Genomic DNA, 25119 nt, shown 5'->3' on the forward strand with positions numbered 1-25119 from the left:
GTAGAATTATTAAGTTGTAATTTAGCCACTGTCACACATCTGATTACATTGGCACTGGTATTGCTTTCCTGTGCAAGTATCATGAGAACAATTCTGAAGATCCCTTCTGCCCAGCAGAAGAAGAAGGCTTTTCCACCTGTTCCTCCCACATGATTGTTGTCTCTATCTCCTATGGCAGCTGTATTTTTGTGTTTATTAAACCTTCTGCAGAGGAAAGGGTAGCTTTAAACAAAGGGGTAGCAGTACTCAGCACTTTGATTGAACCCGTATTAAATCCTTTTATCTATACTCTAAGAAATAAGCTGGTGAAACAAGCTCTGAAGGATACAGTAAAAAAATGCACCTTTACTATTTTAAAATAATAACTCTGGTTTTGATATAGAATACCACTAAAGCTTATAGAAAATTGAAGCCTATATCAGCTACTCTTTTAAGATATTCTTTTTATTTTTATATTACAGTAGTGATTGAAGTCACCTACAAATAACCCTTTAAAGTATTGCTGAAACTTTATCCTTTCAATCATATTATCTGTATCCATGATGTTCTCTTATGCATTACTAGACTCATTTCATTCTTTAATTTATTTCTCTCATTCATGCATATTCAAAATATTCCAATATGAATTCATTTTGGAAAGCTAATACTTCTACGTTTTTCTAACATATATCTGCCTAGAATATACATCACTTGTGAACTCAAGTGATGCATATTCTTGTGAACTAAGCATTAATTTGTGAACTTGTGAACTAAGCATTGATTTGATTTTATAACTCCCTATGAAGTATTTTAATAAGTATGTGATGTTTTCAGAAGCATAATAGTGAACCTAAATAGAAGCATTTGTGTTCAGGCTTAGTGATGATACCTAAAAGAATATCTCCAAATCACTATTCTATTGTATATCAAAGAAGGCTTTTTTCAATTAGGACAGTGGGCTTCATGTTGGAATTTAATTTAAAGAGCCTAGGTAAATTATCCTAATGTCAAACAGCAAGCAAATGTTAGATGTTAAACTTGTATCTAGGTTCTAAAACTCGATTCCTATGCAGGTAAGACCTGGGAAATGTTAACTTTTTATGTGACTGTAACGGCATTAATTAACTTGGAAAAACTTAAGCATAAATAACAGCTGTCTTAAGATCTTTGGAAAGCCATCCTAGGAGGCAGACACTGGTTCTGTAAAACTCCAGAGACACCACTTAATTATATGTTTGAGGTTTTCGTAATACATATTTTCACTGATACAGAACATCTTGCAATGTGCCATGTTTTCTGTCACTAGTGTATCTTTGCCTATTCTCTTTCCTCCCACTGGAATTCTTTTCTTTACTTTCCAAATGTCGTGTTTTGAATAATTATTGTTCTTCTACCTTTCTTTTTCTTTTTTTTGTGAGGAAGCCCAGCCCTGAGCTAACTACTGCCAGTCCTCCTCTTTTTGCTGAGGAAGGCTGGCCCTGAGCTAACAACCATGCCCATCTTCCTCTACTTTCTATGTGGGACGCCTACCACAGCATGGTGTGCCAAGCGGTGCCATGTCCGCACCCGGGATCCGAACCGGCGTACCCTGGGCTGTTGAGAAGCGGACGTGCGAACTTAACCGCTGCGCCACTGGGCCCGCCCCTCTTCTACCTTTCTTGAGAGGCCACTCTCTCTTAAGCCACTACTTTGTATTCAGCATATGTGAGTTTTGGGGTCTCTACATGATCATCAAAAGGCATAGATATTAACAAACACATATTCAGTTAGACAATGCAATGAAGAATGCACAGCACTTTATTGTTTTAAAAGTAATTTCTTGAACAGCAACTTCATCACTCTCACTTTATCTCAATTAATTTTTCTCTATAGAAAAATAGAGCTACCTGGATACACATGTACATACAAATATACATACACATAGAAATACCCATAGAAATATCGATTATTTAATAGTTAATCTGTTTCACACATGGATTGTAAACTTAGTGAAAATAGGAGCCATAATTAGTTCAGTATGCTGTTCTCAAAGCCTAGTGCGCGGTATGGTACACAGTGTTGCTCAATTATGTTTAATAAATAAATGCCAACTCTAGAATTAACGCATCTTTAATTTTAAAAAAATATTTAGTTATCCCTCATCAATATACTTAGAAATTTTCTTGAGGAGTTTCATGTTTTTCTGTTAATGTAAACAATAAGGCATGTTCACTGTTCATAGGGAAACGCTTTTTATGTTTTAATGGAGGTCACTGATAGTTCATTTTAATTACCTTTTCAACTGAATCTGATAATATGTATCTCTAATTTTTGTGTTCAATACTATTACACATTGTTCATCATAGTTTAACATAGGATATTTCTATGTATCTTTGTCTATCATCTATTTCTATCTATATTTGTCATTATATTTTGCTTATAAAATCCATTCTCCCAGCAGTTATCTGTCTTTTCTCTTTCCTATTGCTAATTTTCTCTCCTGTGGCAATACCAAGGTTCCATATTTTGCATTCTGTATTATTTGTTTTCCACATCTATTAAATTATATTTTGTGGGGGCCGGCCAGGTGGTGCAGCGGTTAAGTGTGCACATTCCGCTTCTCCGCAGCCTGGGGTTTGCCGGTTCGGATCCCAGGTGCGGACATGGTGCCTCTTGGCCAAAGCCATGATGTGGTAGGCGTCCCACATATAAAGTAGAGGAAGATGGTCATGGATGTTAGCTCAGGGCCAGTCTTCCTCAAAAAAAAAAAAAAAATCAAATTATTTTTTGTCATTTTAAATGTCTTCTGAATTTTGACAGAGTTTTTATAAGTCTGTTCTATTAATCACAAATTTGAATTGACGCAGCATGAGGTTTTTGGATTTTTATACAACTGACTTGTAATTCCATTTTAGTTTATATCTTTGCAGAACTTTCTTATATTATCGATCTTTCTTTTAAACCTTCTGTTATACTCTTGCTTCCATTTCCTTTTTGTTATAATTACTATAATTAGACTGACTATTTATTAATTTTATATGTGTTTAAAAATCGTGGGTTTTTTCTACTTTTTATTCAAAAGAAAAGGTATTACCATAAATATTTCTATAACAAAGAGTGAAGATTTCTAGGTTTGAATCCAGGCCACTTGCTATGTCTGAAAGTCACTTAACTTCTCTGTGCTTCAGTTCCTCATCCATAAATACATTTTCTGCCTCTAAATACCTTGTCTATCTCATAGAGTTCTATGAACCTTCAATAATTTAATGTATGTGAAGTGTTTAGAAAAATGCCAAACATATAATGAAAGTCCTATAAGGCTTTGCTCTATGAAAAATATGTTCCCAAACACTGAATTAAAAAACCTTCAGATTAAGATGGTGTCCTATGTAAAAGGCTATGTCTAAGATAAAATTTATAGCAAGAGAATCACATATAGATAAAAAGAAATTCAGAGTAGAAATCACCTGGCCGTACAGTACCTGTTTGGCCTTCTAGGCATAAGATTCACTAATCTGAACCTTGTTTTTTCATCTCATATACATGGTGCTGATGTCTTCTACTTTGGTATATCTGCCTCCCATACCCCTGACCACCACCACACAAACACACACACTCACACTCACACAGTCTTCCCATCTTCAGCTAAGAATTGATCACATTTGAGGCATGCTACCTATTCCTAAGCATGTCAGCATTGTTGCCAATGGCTGCTTTGTTCCTCTGCTCCTCATTAGTGATAATAACCTTTCTGAGAGTGATTGGCTCTGGGACAACATGATATAATATATGTGGGAGTAACTATCATTGTGAGTAGCACATTGTTATGATACTCCAAATCACCTCCTTCTTTACTTCCATAATGCTAGATTTTATACTCATTGTATGAGTCTCTGTAGCACCTTATACTCATCCTTCCCAAACTTAGGGTATTGTGCTGCAATCTCCAGGGAACTTCTCTACTACTCGGTGTATTCTTGAATCTTAGGATAGTGTTTATCTCTAAGCTATTGCAACATAATCCATTGTTAAATATAGTATATAGTTGGTTTAAAATAGACATTTCTCAATTTAATGGATAGATAGATGTTCAGCGTGTTTCTGAAACATGTGCTTCCATAAGTTATACTTCTCTAATTATGCTATATTCTAGACAGCTTTCATAAGTTTGTGTCTTTGTTTTGCAAATTGAATTTTTTTCCTACTTTGCCAGTAGTGTGTTTGGTCCTTGTACTGAGGAAATTGAAAACAAAGGATACATAAAGGAAACCAAATTTTACTGATATATGAATTTTTTAAAACTTCACAAAACATTATTCCAAAATGTCTTTTCTTTAAACTATGTTACAAGTCATCCCTTCAATACATTCTGTGCTGCTTCCTGACAGCAATCTTTCTTCGTCACTTTTCACTTTTCATTAAAAGCACTGGTGTTTCACAACACTTGGATTCCAAAGTGCATTCTCATCATATGAACGACGTTTGCTTCCAATCTAAATATTGAAGTTTTCGCCATAGTCTACTGATTTTGGACATCGAGGCATTTAAGGATATTATACTAGTGTTATTATTATTCTACAATCAGTATTGCGTCATTGCACTGCATTTCCAATCTGTTTCCCATGTTTTTTACATATATGATTTTCGTCTTATTTTTTCTCTTAAGTTTAACACTTTTCTGAATAATAATGTGATGACACGCATTTTGGTTGTTGATTAAAGCTGTCAAGCATGTATGAAGAGCTATGACGGAATGTTTAAAGTGGTATTTGGATAGTTTGTGTAGGCACCACAAAGAATGAACACAACCATAGTCAGACTCCAGGAAACAGAAGAAATTTCTAGTAGGACATGATCCAATAGTAGAGAATTGGGATGGTCCAGTGTTAGAGAATAGGGATAGTATATCATACTTCTATGTAACAATGTTTACGAAACTTCAATGGACTATACTTATTTACCAGCGTCTAATAAGCCTAATACAAATCTTCACCACTTACATCCCTTGAGAGAAATAAAGTTGAATATTTAACAAAGTGCCCGTGATTCCCAGAGCCGTAAGCCATACATGGATACATTTGGGTAAAGTAGTGTAGGATGTCTTCGAGCATTTAACTCCTCATTTCACCTTTTTATTTCTGATGGCAGGTCCATATTTTTCCATGCCAGAAAATGGCTTACGTTACTGAGATTTCCATTACCTTCCACTCATTTCATCAAAATTAATTCTTACTTGTCTTCTAGGGATCCCTGAGTCAGATTCACTGAGCCATTCAAAATGAAAATGATAAATAGTACTTAACATTGGTTGAACAAGAAATCCTCTTCAGGGATTTCATTCTTGAAACATCTTGATATTTTGCCGTTCGAAAATCCCTACCATCAAGTAAATATTAACAATGATCCTCTAGAGGAACTAGATAATGGCAATTTCATTGATACTCAAGGTAAGAAAGTGGCTCTATTCTAAAGAATATATTAGCTTGAAGGCTCAAAGAATGTGCCTTTGACAGACTGAGAGAAGAGCACTTGAATGATCCACTTCATTTCAGGTGTTTCTCTTGTGCTGGGTGGAAACCTCCCTTACTAATGCATTAACTTTGAAAGTCTACTTTTTTCTAACATGTGTCTTTACTCAATGTTCTCCTCTTCCTTTCACCCTCATTGAAAGTCATTAGCATAAATCAACAGAGGATCTCCAAAGCAATTTGCTCCATTGATTGTGTTATCCTGTTTCTTTTTACTTTATTGAAGTGTTCAATAAAGTAGTTGTTCATGTTTAGCTCAATGTATTAGAAAAAAGGAAAAAAATTAATTCACTGTTATGGGTAACATCTAGCTCAGCTTCATAGTTGCACTGAAATAAACCTTTGGCACTGCTCAATCATTCTTGACAAATGAACTAAGAGTTCATTTGAGACCTTCTCCCTACCTGAGTGAAACAACACCTCCAAAGGAGACCCCTCTGCGTGGTTGAAAATTTGTTTTATTAGAATTACCTTTTAATATTCTTCATAATTATTTTAGATGATTACTTCCCTAGAGAAATCTGAATAATTTGTATTTCTTAACTTCAATAAAGATGAGCAGATTTAATTCTCAAAATTCATACTACTGTGTATAGAAACAAATCAAGGGAAATGAGATCACCAAATCACATTTAAAAATATTTTCAGAAATAGTAAAACTTATACCTGCTTATGCTGAATATGAATTCGTAACATCATGTTGTCAGTTCATTATCTAGCCATCTATAATTTAAACAAAATAGGAAAAGTAAAAAAAATATTAATACAATTATGGCACCAAAACTTACTTCTAATTTCTTATTTATGACTTGATAGGGTGGATTTATTATCATAGACCGTATATGGGTTTTGCAATTAGAGAGACATGGATTAAAAACACAAGTGAGCCAGTTAATGAATTTTTGACTTTGGATGTTACTTAATTTCTTCAAGTTTCAGTTTTCTCTGTTTAACATGAAGTTGAAATTTCAAGAGTATCTTTGAGAATTCATTGAAACAGTATAAATGAAAATGCTCTCTAGTTTATGTGGCACTTAATGGGATATGTGAACAGCTGCTTTATTTATTTTATTTTTCTTTTAGTTGGAATTAATACTAACTTTGGAAAGGATGTTCATGGTAGCTGTGATTTGGCAAAGGCATTATGTATTCCAGTGACATATTAAGGACTTTTATTATTATTTCATTTAGTCCTTATAACATACCTGTGACACTTATTATCTTTATTCCCAAATATAAAACTGAAGTTCAGAGAGATTATGTACCTTAAATAAATTCATACACCTGGCAAGTGTCAAATGTAACTTCAAACTACCTGAAATTAAAGTCTGTTCTCTTAAACACAGTACTACACAGCCTGTATTCAGTTAGAAATACACAGATATAGGCACAGTAACTTCCCGTCTTTAAGTAATAGAGAATGAATAAATTAATATAAAAAAATAGACTATCCTTTTCTTACACTTTTAACATACCCCGTTGCAAATTATAACCACAATATATCCTATTTAATTTGATTAAAAGTTAAGCTGATAAATAATGAATCAATTACAAAGTTTGGGAGACTTTCATTGTGTTCTAGATGACTAGCTTACGTCTGCTCTTCATACAGGTTCACAAACACTCAGAGTGGCCGGAACAGTAAAATATTAGCAAATCCCATCCTTGTAATCTAGGGGAGACAGCATTTCTAATAGCATTCCCTTTGCCATTGCACAAGTATGTCTTCTATTTCAATAATATTTTTCTTATCCTTTCCATTTTCCTAGGGGGAATATACTTACTTAACTCTAGGGAGTGAGAAACGAGAAAATACACAAAAAAGAAAAAAATATCAGAAAGTGTTTTAAAGCTCTTTGGCACTATTTCTAATTAGATTTTACTTGCGTGAGCTGCTTGATATTTTTACTTAATATTTTATCTATTCTCTTTGCCATTGGCTCAAGGCAAATTCTTCAGTGAATTGAAATAGCCAGAACAGGAATGTAAACAACACACTAAGGAATAGAAGGCATAATACACATAGTGTTGAAACTGGACAAGGAAGCTTGGGAGACAGTATCCACTGAGATTAAACAACAACAACAACAACAACAACAACAAAACAAAGGAACGACACTACGTGTGAAGTTTGTTTCCTTTAACGTTAGTTTTCAGACAGAGATTAGCAACCAAATATCTTAATTCCTGATGCAGATTTCTACCTAATACTTTATATCATTTTTTAAACTGGTAATCTACCACACTGTACTAAGTCCATTTATTAACTCCATTGTTTTTTTTTAATTAATGTTATGATAGATTACAACCTTGTGAGATTTCAGTTGTACTAACTCCATTGTTTTTAATCTGCCTTCCAATATGAATTTTTGGCAGCATAATACTGCTAAAGGTTTTACACTTTTTTTCTTCTCATTCTTGCTCACCAGGGATGGCAGTCAGAGAGTTTCTTGTTTTGATTGATTAATATTGTAATTTATATTCCAATTATAAGATTAGGATTTAGTACCTTTTAGTTCCACTCTCGCCACTCGTAGTCAACAAGGTACTGAAAGTCCCAGACAGAATAATTAGGCAAAATAAATAAAAATAAATAAATAAACTGCATCTCTATTTGTAGACAAAATGATCTTATATATAGAAAACACTAAGACTCCATAATAAAAATGTTTGAACTAATAAATTAATCCAGTAAACTTGCAGGATACAAAATAAATATTAAAAAATATCAGTTGTGTTTCCATGCACTATTAATGAACTATCTGAGAAGGAAATTGAATAAAAACTTTCAATTACAACAACATTCAAAAGAATAAAATGCTTAGGAAGAACTTAACAGAGGAGGTAGAAATCTTGTACACTGAGAGGTAGAGGACTTTGATGAAAGGGGCTAAAGAAGACACAACCAATGGAAAGATGTCCAGTGCTCATGGATTGGAAAACTAAATACTGTACAAATATCCATGTTACCCAATGCGATCTACAAATTCAATGAAATCTCTGTCAAAAATGCCAATGGCCTTTTTCTACAGAAATAGAAAAAAATCTAATTCTAAAATTTATATGGAGCCAAAAAAGACCATGAATAGCAAAATCAACCTTGGAAAAAAGATCAAAACTGGCTTCCAGATTTTAAAATATATCACAAAGCTACAGTGTCTGCATCAATAAAGGGTTAATGTCCAAAATATATAAGGAACTCCCACAAATCAATAGCAAAAACTGAAACAAAGGAAAAAACCCCCTAATAACCTGATTAATAAATGGGCTAAAGACTTGCGCAGACATTTTTCTAAAGAAGACACACAAATACAAGGAGATAAATTGCCAACAGGTATGAGAAAGATGCTCCGTGTCACCAATCTTCAGAGAAATGCAAATCAAAACCACAGTGATACAGCACCTCACACCTGTCAGAATGGTCATTATCAAGAAACAAAAGACAACAAGTGCTGATGAGGGTGTGGAGAAATTAGAATGCTTGCACACTGTGGGAGTGAACGCAAAATTGTGCAGCCACTATGGAAAAAAGTATGGAGGCCCTTCAAAAATTAAAAATAGAACTATTGTGTTACCTAGCAATTTCATTTCTGGGTATATATTTAAAACACTCGAAATCAATGTCTCTAGGAGATATTAGCATTTCCATGTTCATTGCAGCAGGATTCACAATTTTCAAGTTATGATAACAACTTAAATGTCCAAGATATGGATACAGAAATGTTGTAAATACATACAATGGAATACTGTTCAGCCTTAAAAAGGAGGGAAATCCTGTAATATGTGACAACACAGATGAAGCTTGAGAACATTATGCTAAGTAAAAGAAGCCAGTCACAAAAGGATAAATACTGCCTGGATCCACTTATAGGAGTTATGACACATTCAAAGTCATAGAATCAATTAGTGAAATGTGGTTGACTGGAGGTGGGGGAGGAGGAAATAGGGGAGTTGCTAATCAACAGGCATAAAGTTTCAATTATACAAAATGAATAAGTTCTAGAGATCTGATGTACAACATTGTGCCTATTGTTAAAACTGTCTCGTGCCCTTGAAATTTTATGTGGATAGATCCTGTGTTAGCTATTCATACCACCGAAAAAATATAATCTGTACATACTCACAACTGTAACAGTTAAAGAGAACAATATTAATAATTGCTACAATTTATTGATAGCTAATTATGCTATATGCATTACAGATTTATTTCCATTCCTATAGTAAGTTGTGTATACCTGATTTACCTGATATTATACCTGATTTATCATTGGGAAAATATATGCTTAGAAGTTATAGAAACCTCAAGTTTGTCAACTATTTCTTATTTAATATGCAGACTGTACTTCAGATAGATGAAATGAAACAGAGAAACCATACACAAATTTCCTCTGATGTTTTGAATCCCTGTCAATTTTCTATCACTTTTTTTTTCTTTCTCAACAAATCTTATGCTGTCTCTAATTGAATATAGCACATAATTATCATTAGGGGTATTGCACCACTAATTAAGATTACAGGATATTTTTTATTTCTAAGAAATGGTTTATATAACTTAGAATTCCTTTTAGTATCCATAATTATTTCAACTTTACACACATCTTTTCGAAATACTTTAGGCACTTACTAATGCCTTAAGTAGAATGGGCAGAAGAGTGTTTTAACAAATGAAATCCTAATTTTATATAAAATGGAAAACTTTGCCTTGTTATGAAGCTTTTATTTTCTACAAAACTTGAATGATTTTCTCTAGATATAAAATAATTTAGATGCATGCTCTGTTTCAAACTAATCCAAAACTTGAGAAAGAGCTATGCACATATATACATTTGTATACAAGTATATTTCAGCTTAGTCAGAAAGCAGAACTTACCTTCTGTGGAATTAAAGAAAGTGAACTTATCCTACCTACATGTCTAAAATGGCTATTTCTTCACTATTTTCTAGTTTGTATGTATGTATGCATGTATCTACCTGTATCTATTGGATTATTATGGGATTTGGAAATAAGGAGATTATTTAGCACCATATCTACAAAAGTATACATATTAAAGATCTATGCTTTTTTTATCAATAAATAAATTATACAGACATACGCTATTAAAGTGAGCAAAAAGTCGTGTTTCTTGGTTTTTAAAATAAAGTATTTGCATACTTTGAAAAAAGTATATGACATATAAAAATTTTTTTCCAGAGAAACTGCAAGATGATGAAACTAATTTCTGTCAAATATAAATGAAAATCACAAAATTCTATTGTCTGTGTACAGTAAGTAAAATATCATATCAATATTTATACACTGTCTCTTCCATTCTTGGTGATCATATTCTTTACCTAAACAAAACTCAAAATACAATTTTACTTTTTAAAATAATTATTGTTTAAAAGGTTGCAACTAACCCAGTGTTCAGTAGAATGGGGGTCAGTGAGACATAAGAAAAGTTATTTAAACTCAATAAGAAATATATTAAACAAATGTGCTTGCAAATTGCTAGAAAAAAATAAAAAGAATAAACAGGGATGAGAGGGAGGTCATTGTGATTTGAAGAAGCTACTGAAACTTCATGAGTATAATTTTTAAATTGCCCTGCAATGTGTCTCTAATTCATGACACTACATCATTTCATTTGCTTGAGAAAAATACAGCCTTCCTTGCCATGTCCATGAAGGCTCGCTTGACTTGCTGATTCCTCAGGCTGTAAATAAAGGGGTTCAGCATGGGGGCTACTGAGGTGTTGAGCACAGCAACTCCCTTGCTCAGAGATACTCTGTCTTTTGCTGAGAGTTTAATATACATAAAAACGCAGCTGCTGTAAGAGATACAGATGACAATCATATGAGATGAACATGTGGAAAAGGTCTTTGTCCTCTGACTAGTAGAAGGAATTCTAAAAACGGTTCTGATGATATATATGTAAGACAGAATTATTAATGCCAAAGTGAACATTAGAGTAAACACAGCATAGGAAAACTCCATTATCTCTAGGAATTTGGTGTCTGAACAAGAAAATTGCAGCAGGGGAAAATAATCACAGGTAAAATGGTCAATAATATTAGACCTACAGTAATCAAGGTTTAAGAGCAAAATGAGTGCAGGGAATATGAATAAGAATGAAACTAGATATGAAGAGAAGACAAGGAGTGTGCAAACTCTCCGATTCATGATGGTCATATAATGCAGAGGTTTGCAGATGGCAATATAACGGTCATAGGACATGGCAGCCAGAAGGTAGAATTCAGTGGCTCCCAAGAGAATGAGAAAAAATAACTGAGCAATGCAATTACTAAAGGAAATGGTTTTATCTCCTGACATAATGGTGCCCAGGAATTTGGGTATACTGACAGTTGTGAATGAAACTTCTAATAAAGAGAAATTTCTAAGGAAGAAATACATGGGGGTCTGGAGGTGGGAATCCAGCAGAGAAAGAGTGATGATGGTCAGGTTCCCAGTGATGCTGAGCATGTAGGTGATGAGCAGAAAGGCAAAGATCACCACCTGGAGCTGTGGGTCATCTGACAGTCCCAGGAGGATGAACTCTGTTATTTCTGTCTGGTTTCTCATTCTTCAGTTGCTTATTTGTTTTCCTCCTGCCAGACCTATGGACCAAAGCACAAACAACAGACTTGAAGAGTGGCTGGACAAATATCCAAGTCTGCATCTGGAATTCGGTTGAGGTAGTATGTCATTTCACCTTAGGGGAAATTTAAAGCAAATTGATAATAACAGTGATCCTTTATATTCCTCTATTTACACGTGATAAAACTCTTTGATTAAGGCAAGCTGGAAAAAAGTCAGTGTCATAAAGCTTGCAGTAGTTGGGCAGGGATTTGTTCCCAGACTTTTCTGACTCCAAATACAAGCTGTGAACTTTCAGAGATGTGACCAGGAGGTTTGTTCCCAGCAAGAACCACCTCTGTGCTATTGCTCCAATCCCTCTACAACTTTCCTAGGCTGTGTTAGTTAAAACTTTAATTACATGGAGAATCCTCAAAAATGGGAATGATACTTTATTTTTTTAAAGTGACTGTTTTGTCTTCAGCCTTCTATCAACTTTTGCTCACACAGCTTTTCCAACTCCTACTACTACTGCGTTGGAACTCAGAAACACTAAAGTCATTGCCATGAGCAACCTCAGATGTAGAGACAGAGGTGAGAAAGAGGTAGAAAATAAATTAAACTGGAAGTGCTTAAAGCTGATATTGATTACATCTGAATCCCTGGCAATATTTTGTGACATTTCAGCCTACTTATGTGTTGTTTTTTATGCCTTTTATTCTTATACAACTTATTTCCCTGTCTATTTAAAATGACCGTTATTATTATTATTACATTGAAGAATTTCCCTCAAAGAGTTATACAAGTGCTCCCCAAGAAAGCTGCGGTAAATTAAATTTCTTTATTTGTATGTGTTCTTAAAATAGTTTATTTATTTATTTTTTAAAGTTAATTTTTATTGAGTTTATGATAGTTTACAATCTTGTGAAACTTCAGTTGTATATTATTGTAAGTCATGTTGTAGGTGCACCCCTTCACCCTTTGTGCCCACCCCCCGCTCCCCCTTTCCCCTGGTAGCCACTAATCCGTTCTCTTTTCCCCATGTTTAAATTCCTCATATCAGTGGAGTCATACAGAGATTGTCTTTCTCTATCCGGCTTATTTCACTTAACATAACTGATGATTGGATAAAGAAGATATAGTATATATATACAATGGAATACTACTCAGCCATAAAAAAATAAAATCGTCCCTTCCACAACAACATGGATGGACCTTGAGGGAATTACGTTAAAATAGTGTTTTAATTTTTTCTTTTGAAAATAAAATTTAAATGATATTACTGTAGATATTTCCACAAGGAAGAGTGAGGACATCCAGGTTTGAATCCAAGTCACTTACTAGCTCTGAAAAACCACTTAGTCCCTCTCTGCTTCATCCATAAATACACTGTTTATTCCTCTGTAAACAAGCCTATCTCATTAGGTTATTGTGAACATTAAATGAGTTAATATATGTGAAGCATTTAGAAAATTGCTTAGCATTTAATAAAAGTCTTATAAGCCTGTCCTCAATGGAGAAACTATTCCCTACCCACTGAGCTGAAAACCTTGGGAGTAAGATGGTGTCCTGTGTAAAAAGCTATCTCTAAGATAAAGAGTAACAAATAAATTTAGCAGCAAGAGAATCACATAGGAACACTAACAACAAAGGAAAATGAGGTAGAATCACTTGGTCGTACAGTACCTGTCAGGCATTCTAGGCAACTGAATCTTAGCCTTGTTCTTCCACTTCGTGTACATGGTGACCTCTCCCGCCATGGTGTATCTGCCTTCTCCACCCCATCACCAGCCCCCATCCCACCCACACACACAATCCACTTCTCTCATCTTCAGCTAGGATTCGATCACCACAGTTGAGGCACATTAGGTATTTGCAGCACGTCAGCATTGCCACACACAATGGCCACTTCATTTCTCTGGCCCTCATTAGTAGTAACCTTTATAAGAATGAATGTGAAACTTGCATTAAATAAAAAACATGTACGTAACTGGCATTGTGAGTAGCAGATTTCAATGACACCCAAACTCACCTCTTTCCTTGTTCCCTCAATACTAGGTTTAATAGTCCTTGTAAGAGTTCGTAAGAATCTTATAGTCATTCTTACCAACCCATGACACATCCTGTGCTGAAATCTCCTGCGAACTCCTCCACTATTCTGTGAATTTCTGAAAGTTAGACCAGAGTCTCACCTTCAAAGGTATTGCAACATAATCCAGTGCCTCGTATAGTCATAGTAGGTTTAAAATAAACACGTCTAATTAATTGATTAGTGTTGAGTTTATCATTGAATTACCTACTGCCATCAGGTGCAATTCTCTATTTTATGCCAAATTCTAGGCTGAATATTAAGTAGGTTGTATCTTTGTTTTGCAAGATGCATTTTCCTACACTATCTACTTTTCAAGATGTATTCATCTACCTGACCTAAATTCCCTGTGGTAAGTAAATTTATAATGAAAGATATGTAAAGGAAGCCAAAATTGTTGATATATAATTTAAAAGAAAATTTCATAAAACGTCATTTCAAAATTCCTTTCCTTCAATTTCTTTACAGTTCATCCTTCTCATTAAGTTTACTCTCGCTCAGTGCCATCACACTTCCTTCGTCAGGGTTTGCTTTTCATTGAAAGAACTAGTTTTTCACAACACCTTGAAGTTACCAAATGCATTCTCAACAAATAGACAAGATTTGGTTTCAATCTCAAGATTGAAATTTCTGCGATAACTTACTGACATTGAAGAGCTAGGTGTTTAAAAAAAAATATTGTAATATTATGATTCTATAGGGAATAATGTATCATTGCACTCTGTTTTTAACCTTATTTCAACTTTTTCGCATATTTGTTTTTCCTCTTAAGTTTCCCGTTAATTTTAACACTTTTCTGAATAATAATACAACGACTTAAAGCTTTTGGCTACTGATTAAGCCTGTGAAGGAGTGTGTGAAGAGCTATGAAGAAAGGTATTCATAGATATTTTAAGGGTTCATGTGATCATCACTGAAAATGAAAACTTTTTAGTCAGTCGTCTAGGACCAGAGAAAAACAGCCTTAAGGAGACTCTAGCAAAAAATGATCCAATGCCACAGAATTGGAGGTGGGATACTATACTTTTCATGAAAAAATATGTAAGAAATTTCAATGGATTGTATTCATTTACCAATGTCAAATAAGCCTGATAAGAATTATCTGCATTCATTCCTCAGCCTTCTGCAAGAAATAAACTTCAATGTTTAACAAGGTGCATGTGATTCCCAGAGCTTTTAGCCATTGCATGGATGTATTCATGCCGAGTATGGAGGATATCTGCAAGTATTTAACTCATCTTTTCAGCTTTTTATTTCTGAATGTTGATCCATTTTTGCCCCTGGAAGAACATGCTCTAGGTTATTAAGCCTTATATTAACTTCCACCCATTTCATCAAAATCAATTCTTACTTGTCTTTGAAGTATCTCTGAGACAGAATCGTTGAGTTATTTGAAGTGAAAATAAGCAATAAAATTTCATATTTGTTAAATAAAATGTTTAAAAAGCATCTTCAAGGTTTCATTCTGAAAACACCTTTATATCTTGCTCTTCCAAAATCCCTACCATGAAGTTCATATTAACAATAACCCTTTAAATAAACTAGATATTGCTGATTTCATTGATGTCTAAGGTAAGAAAAGGACTCTATATTAAAGGATATATTAAGTTTGAAGGACCAAAGGATGTTCCTCCAAGAGACTGAGAGAAGAGCTTTATGATCCTTCCATTTTATTTCTGGTGTGTTTTGTTGTTGGTTTTGTTTTTAATAGTTTTTTGTTGCACTGTGTGGAATTACCTTTTAGTAGCTCAATATCTTTGAAAGTCTACTTGCTTCAATTTTTTCTGTGTTTACTAAATTCTTTCTTATTCAGCTAAACTTCATTAGAGATCAAAGAAAAATTTCACAAATCATATCTCAAAAGCATGTGCTTTATTAATTATATCACTCTGTTTCTTTTTACTTTATGAGTTTAAAAGAGTTGTTCTGGGTTTGGGATAACACATTAGAGAAAAGGAAAATTGCTTAATTCAATGCCCTGGGTAGCATCTAATTCAGCTTCATAAATACTCTACATTTATTATGGGCCCTGCTGAGTCATTCTGGGCTTTGGGCCTTGACACTAGATTCCTTTAAGAACTTCTCTTGGCCTGAGTGAAGCAAAGATCCCTCAGGAGAATCCATCTAATGGTTGGAAGAATTGTTTTATTAGATGCTTTTTACTGTTTTTTCACTATTATTTTAGTTGACTGATTCCCTGGAGAAAGCTGAGTAATTTATATTTCTTCATTTCAGTAATGATGGACGGGTTCAATTCTCAGCATTCATATCAGTGTTCATAGAATCAAATTAAGGGAAAAGAGAGATCATCAAGTCACATTTAATTACAATTTCAGAAATAGTGGCATTCATATCTGTAGTGGTTTATGGTAAATCTTAGCCCATAACCTCACTCCTTCAGTTCATCTGCAAGCCTCTATAATTTATACAATAATAGAAAAGTAAAAAGATAGTAAGATTATGGTGGCAAGTCACTATTAATTTCTATTTATGACGTTCTAGGATAAGTTCTCATCAGAGAAAGTATTTGGACTTTGCATTTAGAGGAACATGAGATAAAATACAAAAGGGCCACTTAACAGATTTACAACTTTGGATGAGTTCCTTAATTTCTGTAAGTTTCAGTTAGTTTCTGTTTAAAATGGAGCTGAAATTTCAAGAGTGTTTTTGAAAATTAGTTGAAATAATATAAATGAAAGTACTCTATAAATTGTGTGGCCCTCAATGTTCTTTTAGAATAGCTATTTTATTATCTTTATTTTTCTTTTAGCTGGAATTAACTGTTGGGATGGATAGTCATAGAAATTGTGATTTAACAAAAGCATTATTTATTCCAGAAAAATACTAAGGACTTTTTATTTAATCTCATTTAGCCCTCATAACATGCCTGTGAAACGTCTATCTTTATTCCCAAATAAAGAACGACGCTCAAAGAAGTTATATACCTTACATATATTCGTACAGTTAGCAAATGTCAAATATAATCACAGACCACCTGAAATTAAAGTCAAACAAAGTTCTATATTGCCTATATTCAATTAGAAACACACAGTCACAGACTAATTTCTTGCCTTAATAACAATATAATTGATATATTATATCAATATATAAGTTGATATAATAAAAATATATGCTAACTCTTTTTTACACTTTTTAATTTACCCAGTTGCAGTATATAACTCCAATATATCCTGTTCAATTTGATCAAAAGTTGAGCTGACAAGTAATGAATTAATGGTAAGGTTTAGGGGACTTCCACTGCCTTCTGTATGTCAACTTACCTCTGATTTCCTCACAGGCTCACTAACACTCAGAATGGCTGGAATATTAAAAATATTAGCGACTGCGATTGTTATAATCCATGAAAACCAGGATTTCTGAAAAGATTTGCTCTCATTGAACAAGTTTCCCTTTTATTGTCAATGTTTTTGTCTTAAATTTTCCATTTTACCCAGAGAGGATGTATCTCTTTGACTACAGAGAGGAATAAAAGACCAGATATATAAAAGAGAAAAAAATATCAGAAGGTGTTTTAAAACTCTCTAGTATGGTTTCTACATAGGATTTTATGTAGCACAAGCCAGTTAATTTTTTTATCTGTTCTCTCTGCCGCTGGCTCAAAGGGACTAATTCAGTGAATCGAAATTGCCAGAACAGGGATGTACACAAAACACTGAGGAATAGAAAACGTGATGCACATTAGTACTGAATTTGGAAAAGGAAACTTGGGGACAGTGTCCAATGAGATGGAAAATGGTAACAACGAGAAACAGCAAAACTAAGTGTGAGATTTGTTTCCCTTGACATTATTGTTCAGACAGAGATTAGCAACCAAATATCTTAATTCCTGATGCAGATCTCTACCCAATACTCCATGCTACTTATTACACTGGTAATCTACCACATTGTACCAAGTATGATCAGTAACTTCATTATTTTTAATCTGCCTTCCAGTAAGAATCTTTGGTACCATAATACAGCTAAGACATAGTACTTTTTTTCCTGTTCCCTCTTGCTCACCAGGCATGGCAACTGAAGAGTTTCTTGTTTTGATTGATTAATGTTGTAATTTACAGGCCAATTATAGTTAGGAGTTAGTACCTTCCCTGACTAGTCTATAATAATATAATCATGGCCAAATGAGACAGTGTGAGTGAAAAAAGCCTATAAAACCGTTTATATAACCTATGCAAAAATATCAGGTCCTTATAGAGTTTCAAATATGGTTATTCCTCTTTTCGGAGCATCAATTTACACATTCATAAAAAAGGAGATAATCAGATCTAATTTACTATATAGCTGTAAAGATTAAATAAGATCTGGTATAGGACATACCTAGTTGAGCATAGAATGCAGAATAAATGTTCTCTATATAAGAAATATCATTATTTATGAAATTCCTGTCAAATCTCTAGGAGGCCTAAGAGTAATGGTAGCAGCCAAAATATTCCTCTTTTACGTATTTTTAAAAATAATACAGATGAACAAGGAGAGTATATAAAATGAGACATAACACATGCCTTCAATATAAGTAAGAAATATAGGATATTATGAACTTCAAATTATTTCTAAGGGGAAAAGAAATTTCAAAATCAAAAATTGGCACAAATATATGTTCTATATGCTTTGACAAAATGACTTGGAGATATGTAATTGTTCTAATTTTTTAACCCTAAATCCTAGTTTGGAAAAATCACCCTAACATCCATTTTAAAAAGACAAACCCATTTAGTGCAATCTGCACAGGTTTAAAAAAAAATGATAGAAATTGCATGAATGAATGAATGAATTAATGAACAAATGAAGAAACACAGTTTTCTTTCCAGGGTCTAGGATTTGTTGAGTGTAAGGTATTTACCCTAGGAGGCCTTATAAGCAGAGATCTCTTCTCCCTGGGACACTATTCTAAAGCTTGATATCTAAACCTGCAAGTCTCAAAGGAAAATTAAATTACTTTAGAAGTACTATAATGTTTTTTACCTACTTTGACCATATTTTTCCTCATTCCTTTGCCCTGAGCTAGCGTGTTTCCAGTCTTCCTCTATTTTATATGTGGGTCACTGCCACAGCATGACCACTGATGAGTGGCATAGGTCTGTTGCCATCAACTGAACTGTGGCCACTGAAGTCAGGCGCACCTAACATAACCACTAGGCTATGTGGCAAGCCCCTTCTCATGTTTTCTCCCATCAGAAACCGATCTACTGTGCCCTTGAGAATAAAATTTTCAACCAGGGTGCCAAAGGTGTCTGAAGTAGTATGAAAGAATGACAGGACTTAAGCATTCATATTGTTAGTCTCTTCAAACAGTGTCTTATTTAACGGAGGTAAATTGAACAAGAAAGTGCAGAATGAATCTCATCTCTCCTCACTTATCCTCAGTACTCACATTCCTCCTTGGGCACAGCCAGTGACAGAAGCAATAATTTGTGATTTCTGAGATCACGTCTTAGGTTATTTTCAAAGTATCTTCACTGAATTGTCTGTTGCCAACTCGACATCACATACGACTTTCTTACTTGCTCTCTAGTCAGTGGAGTAGGTGGGTGACATTCCCAGTGTCTCCTTCTCTGCATGGTTCTCATTTACAGTTTGTCAATGACAGGAATTTGTGCAAAATTTGGAAGTTGGAATACAAGCAGAGGCTGGTATTCTCCAGAGATGTTTGTAGTCAGACTGGCAAGTAGACTGACATTGTGCCATGAGCATTGTGATAACTACATTTATATTCTATATAGTTTCTTCATATTTACACTTTCTAGGCACTGCTGTAAGTGACATGAACAAAACTCCCTGAGCTAGGTAATTTTATCACTTATTCTTATTATACAGAGGAAGAAAAAGATGCATAGAGAGTTTAAGAAGTTTTTCCAGAATTACGAAAGTTTTTAAATGACAAATTCAGGATAACTCCACAGAAAGTTCTCCTAACAAATATACTATACTGTCTAATATATTTAACGTTCTCATAATTTTTCTTTGATGACTGCTAATATAAAAAAAGTAGAAATAAAATTAGTTTCTTTTGGGTTTTGAAGCAAGAAAGAAACTAAGATATCATGTGCTAATCCACAGCAACACTTAGTGAGAAAAGAACAGCAAGTGTTAAAATGATCAATGGTTCCTATCAAAAGAGAGAATGAGATGAGTCTGCAGACTGTACTGAACAAAAAAGTGCACACTAAAAGTTAATATGGCTCAAAAGGGGTCCTCAACAAAGCAAGAAAAAATTAACGACCTTGTTCCACATATATCCTTCTACTTTTCCTCGTGTCAATATTCTGAGGTATTTTCATGGGAAAAGTGTAGTAAAGAGAAAGATTCTGTAGACATAAGGGGAAAAAATGTTTTCTTTTGGCAGTGTTTTCTTAACTCAGACAAAATTCACCATTTTAACCATTTAAAAATGAACAATTAATTGGTTTTCAGTATATTCACCATGTTTTGCAACCATCTCCATTATATAGTTCCAGAACACTTTCATCACCCCAAGAAACCCCATACACATTAAAGAGCTATTCCCCTGTCTCTGCTACCCCCATCCATGACAATTACTAATTTAGTTTCTGTCTCTATGGACTTGCCTATTCTGGACATGTCACATCAATGCAATCATAGATTATGTGTAGTTTTGTGTCTGACTTTCTTCACTGGCATGTTTTTAAGGTTCATCCATGCTGTAGCATGTATTGGTACTTCATTCTTCTTTATGGCTGAGTAATATTCGATTGTATGGATAAACCATAGTTTGTTTATCTAGTCATCACTTAAAGGATATTTGGGTTCTTTCAATTTTTTGGCAATTACGTATGATATTTCGGTGAACATCTGTGTACATGTTTTTGTGTGAACATTGTTTTCAATTCCTAGAAATAGAATTTCTAGGTCATATGATAAGGCATATGGTGATATATTTGACTTTTTGAGGGATTGCCAAACTGTTTTCCAAGTAGCTGCACCATTTTACATTCCTGCTGGCAATGTATAAGAGTTCCAATTTCAATGCATCATCAATAACACTTGTTATTTTTGTTATTATATATATGTTTTTGCTATATGTAACAAGTGTTATTGGTGAAGTATAGAAGTGTGTGTGTGTGTATATATATATATATATAACAAATAGGTATATATATAGTATTTGTATTATCCTTATGACTACTGATCCTAAGCATGTTTCATGTGCTTTTTGTCCATTTGGATGTCTTCCTTGGAGAAATGTCTACTTGTTTGCCTATTGTTTCTCGAGTTTTTAGTCTTTTTATTGTTCAATTATAGGAGTTATTTTATGTAAAATTAATCAAAAAAGTGCAATACTTGTACAAAGAAAATAACAAAACTTTTTTTAAAGAAGAACTAAATAAAGACATCTCATGTTCATGGATAGCAGACTTAACATTTTTAATTAAGATGGCAATATTTCCCAAAATGATCACAGATTTAGTGTAATAGTTATAAAAATTTCAACTGTGCTTTTCACATAAGTGGGCAATTCAATACTAAAATTCAAATGGAATTGCAAGGGAATCTGAATAGCCAAAGCAATGTCAAAAAAGAGGAACAAAGTTGAAAGAGTCACACTGTATAATTTCAAAACTTACTGTAAAGCTACAATAACCAAGACAGTGTGAACAGGCATAACAACAAACATTCAGGTCAATGGAATAGAACTGAGAGTCCTATAAATATTTATAGTCAATTGCATTTTAACAAGGATGCCAAGAGTATTCAATGAGGAAATAATAGTCTTTTCAACAAATCGTGTTGGTGTAACTGGATATCTACAAGCAAAAGAAAACTTTGATGGCTACTTACACCGTATACAAAAATCAACTCAAAAGAAATCAAGGTCTTAATTGTAAAACCTGAAACTGTAAATTTCTTAGTAGAAATTATGAGCATAAATCTTTGTAACTTTGGATTAGGTAATGGTTTCTTAAATATGACAACAAAACCATAGGCAAGAAAAGAAAAATTTGGAAAAATTGACTTGAACAAAATTAAAACTTTTGTGAGCAAAGGATACTATTTGGAAAGTGAAAAGACCATCCAAATGATGGAAAAAATATTCACAAATTATATGTCTAAGAAGGACCTAGCAGTTTTTAAAGAGCTTATTGGAAAGCTTTTAAGGGCCTTGAATATAATAACACAGCCTCACTGTCTTCTATTTGCCGTAGAAAAGCAGATGTTTAACAGTGGTCACTTAAAAATAGTAAAATGAATCCGAACACAAAACTCAACTTAAATTATTTCTATACAGGGGTGCATGGATAATAGTTTAGTGCCAAATACCTTAATGGTTTTTCACTCATATCTCTCTGATGGTAATATTATATCCAATATGGAATCTATGTACTTTAGGGATTTCCTTGTAGGACACATTTTTTCTCTGACAGGATGTCAATAATATTGCTTTCTTAAGAGGCATTAAATATATGGGGGAGAATGTGCAGGAGTGAGCGGAGGGGAAGTCCCACGAGGACTCAACTCATTTTCTAAAACCTCCTTTCATTTTTCGCAGAGATCCAATACTCAACAGTTTGTTCTCCAAAATCTCTCTCGAGGCATCTCCCTGAGCTATGGATTCATGCCACTATTTCATTTGAACTCTCAAAGAACTCATTTAATACACCACATTAGCCCTCTAACTTGTCTTCCTCACTCCACCATCTAAAAACCCACCTTCAATACAGGTAATAGAACAATTTTTTAAAAATAAAAATCAGATCACACAGATTATTAAATTAAAAAATAAAACTCAGATATGAACCACCTGCCTCAGAATCACCTACAGTCTATGTTTTTAGACTGTACTCCTGGTAAAATGAAAATATACTTTAGAGATGAGAACATGGAACTTGTATTTAAATAAGCTAACCAGGTGGGTAAGTCTTATTCACTCTAAATTTTCAGGTCTATAGAACTTCCAGATAAAGTCCTAGTATGTTTTAGGACAAACAAACCTTTTTATGATTTGAAACCTCCCTTTTTTCTTGCCTTCTTGAATTTTATCTCAACTGAAGCAACCTTTTCCCCCAAAGGCAGCTAGCTTTTATTGAGAGTTCATTCTCAGCCAGATACAGATCTAGAATCACTTTATATACACTATCTCCTTTCATTATCAAAATAACCTTATAAAAATGAATTATTATTATTACGTTTATTTTATAACTGGAGAAATTTAGCAGCAAAGAATTTGAGAAGCTTGAACAGGCTCACACGTTTTTCTGGATTAAAACCTTGGTCAACTGGCTCAAAATTCTGCACTCTTAGTGATCAGGCTTATGATAACAGCAAGTGACATTTGAAGTCCTTCTTAGAGCCCCAGTGGTAGTGCATGCTGAAATATTTATATCTTTAAAATTCTCTTATGATTAATATGTGATTAAAATAGTTATTTTACAAGGAGAAGGTCAGCATCATGTCTTGCAGAGTAAATGAAATTTAGCATTTGTGTTGATAACTAGAAGAGAAGACTCTTCCTATGGCACAGAAAGGAATGCTAATCATAAAGAGAAGCAGGAAGGAAAAGGGGCATTGTGCTGAAAGGTTTAGTTAAAATGTTAGGAGAAGGTTAATTAATTGACGTACAGATTAAGTAAACTTAAAGCATAAGTAAACACTTTTTACCTTTTCTCAAAGATTTTAACATTAAATTTTTTCCTCATTTTCTGAAAAAAAAAATCTTTTGGAGAGTATCTTTGAAGGCTTGTTTCACTTGCTGGTTCCTTAGACTATAAATGAAAGGATTTAACAAAGGGGCAACTGAGGTGTAGATAACAGCTACACCTTTGGTTAAAGTCACCCTTTCCTTTGCTGCTGGCTTCATGTGAATAAAGATACAGCTCCCATAAGTAAGGGAGACTACGATCATATGAGAAGAACACGTGGAAAAAGCCTTTGTTCTTTTCTGAGCAGAGGAGATTTTTAGAATGGTCTTGATAATATACATGTAGGAAAAAACTACTAAGAGCAACGTGACCATGAGCGTTCCACCAGCTAAGACAAATGAAACCAATTCGAGGAAACGCGTGTCTGTGCAAGAAATCTGCAGCACAGGCGAAGTGTCACATATGAAATGATCAATTACTTTGGAAGCACAGAATTCCAGTTTTAGTCCCAAGACCAAGGGTGGAAAGGTAATCAGAAAGCCGGCTGTCCATGAACTGAGCACGAGCCGGTAGCACATTTTGTTGCTCATAATGATGGGGTAATGTAAGGGTTTGCAGATTGCTACATAACGGTCAAAAGACATGGCAGCCAGTAGGTAATACTCTGTAACTGCTACGAAGAGGGAAAAGAATAACTGAGATACACAACCATTGTAGGAAATGATTTTGTTTTTAGTCACGATGGTGACCAAGAATCTGGGAATACAGATAGTTGTCAATAAAACTTCTAAGAAGGAGAAATTTCGGAGGAAAAAATACATGGGAGTCTTGAGGCAGGGATTCAGCAAGGTAAGGAGGATGATGGATAAATTCCCCATCATACTCAACATGTAGTTTAGAAAGAGAAATATAAAAATCACCATTTGCAATTGTGGGTCATCAGTCAGCCCCAGGAGAACGAATTCTATTTCTCCTGACTGGTTCTTCATTTCAGATTTGAGTTCTATTAAATAGACATAGGAAAACAACTCCAAAAGGGGAAAGAACTGAATTTTTAAAAAGCTACAGACAAAAAAGTTTCAGAAAAGTAAACAAGTTCAAAAGGTTGATCCAATTTGACAAGAAAGATGATATCTAACATTACAGCATAGATCAACCTAAGCACCCTCCAACTGACTGTTCCATTTAAGCCACGGTGATCTTTACAACACTACTAAATTCTTTCTTTTTCCCCTTTTGACCTTGAAAGATAATTTAAATTTTATCTGATCATTCCCAATGAGCTGAATCTCTTTAACTGTTCTAAAGAGAGACAACATACCTATTACTTGAAATGTATTTTCAATGTATATTGCATATATTATTGAAAAAATTCTT

The 25119-nt window shown here is 33.9% G+C and overlaps 2 protein-coding genes across 2 annotated transcripts; both read right to left on the bottom strand.

Moving 5' to 3' along the window:
- Positions 1–11106: 11106 nt before the first annotated feature.
- Positions 11107–12045, bottom strand: LOC124251475 (olfactory receptor 6C1-like). The gene has a single exon (XM_046684302.1). It carries the CDS (start codon positions 12043–12045, stop codon positions 11107–11109), a length of 939 nt encoding a protein of 312 aa, XP_046540258.1.
- An 11762-nt stretch (positions 12046–23807) lies between these two features.
- LOC124228069 (olfactory receptor 6C6-like) lies at positions 23808–24731 on the bottom strand (the record flags this gene model as incomplete). The annotated part of the gene is made up of 1 exon (XM_046642328.1): positions 23808–24731. A coding segment is annotated over exon 1 (924 nt), but the record flags the coding sequence as incomplete, so codon positions are not given.
- Between the last annotated feature and the right edge of the window lie 388 nt (positions 24732–25119).

Source organism: Equus quagga, chromosome 1 (assembly GCF_021613505.1).
Source record: "Equus quagga isolate Etosha38 chromosome 1, UCLA_HA_Equagga_1.0, whole genome shotgun sequence".
Lineage (NCBI taxonomy): Eukaryota > Metazoa > Chordata > Mammalia > Perissodactyla > Equidae > Equus > Equus quagga.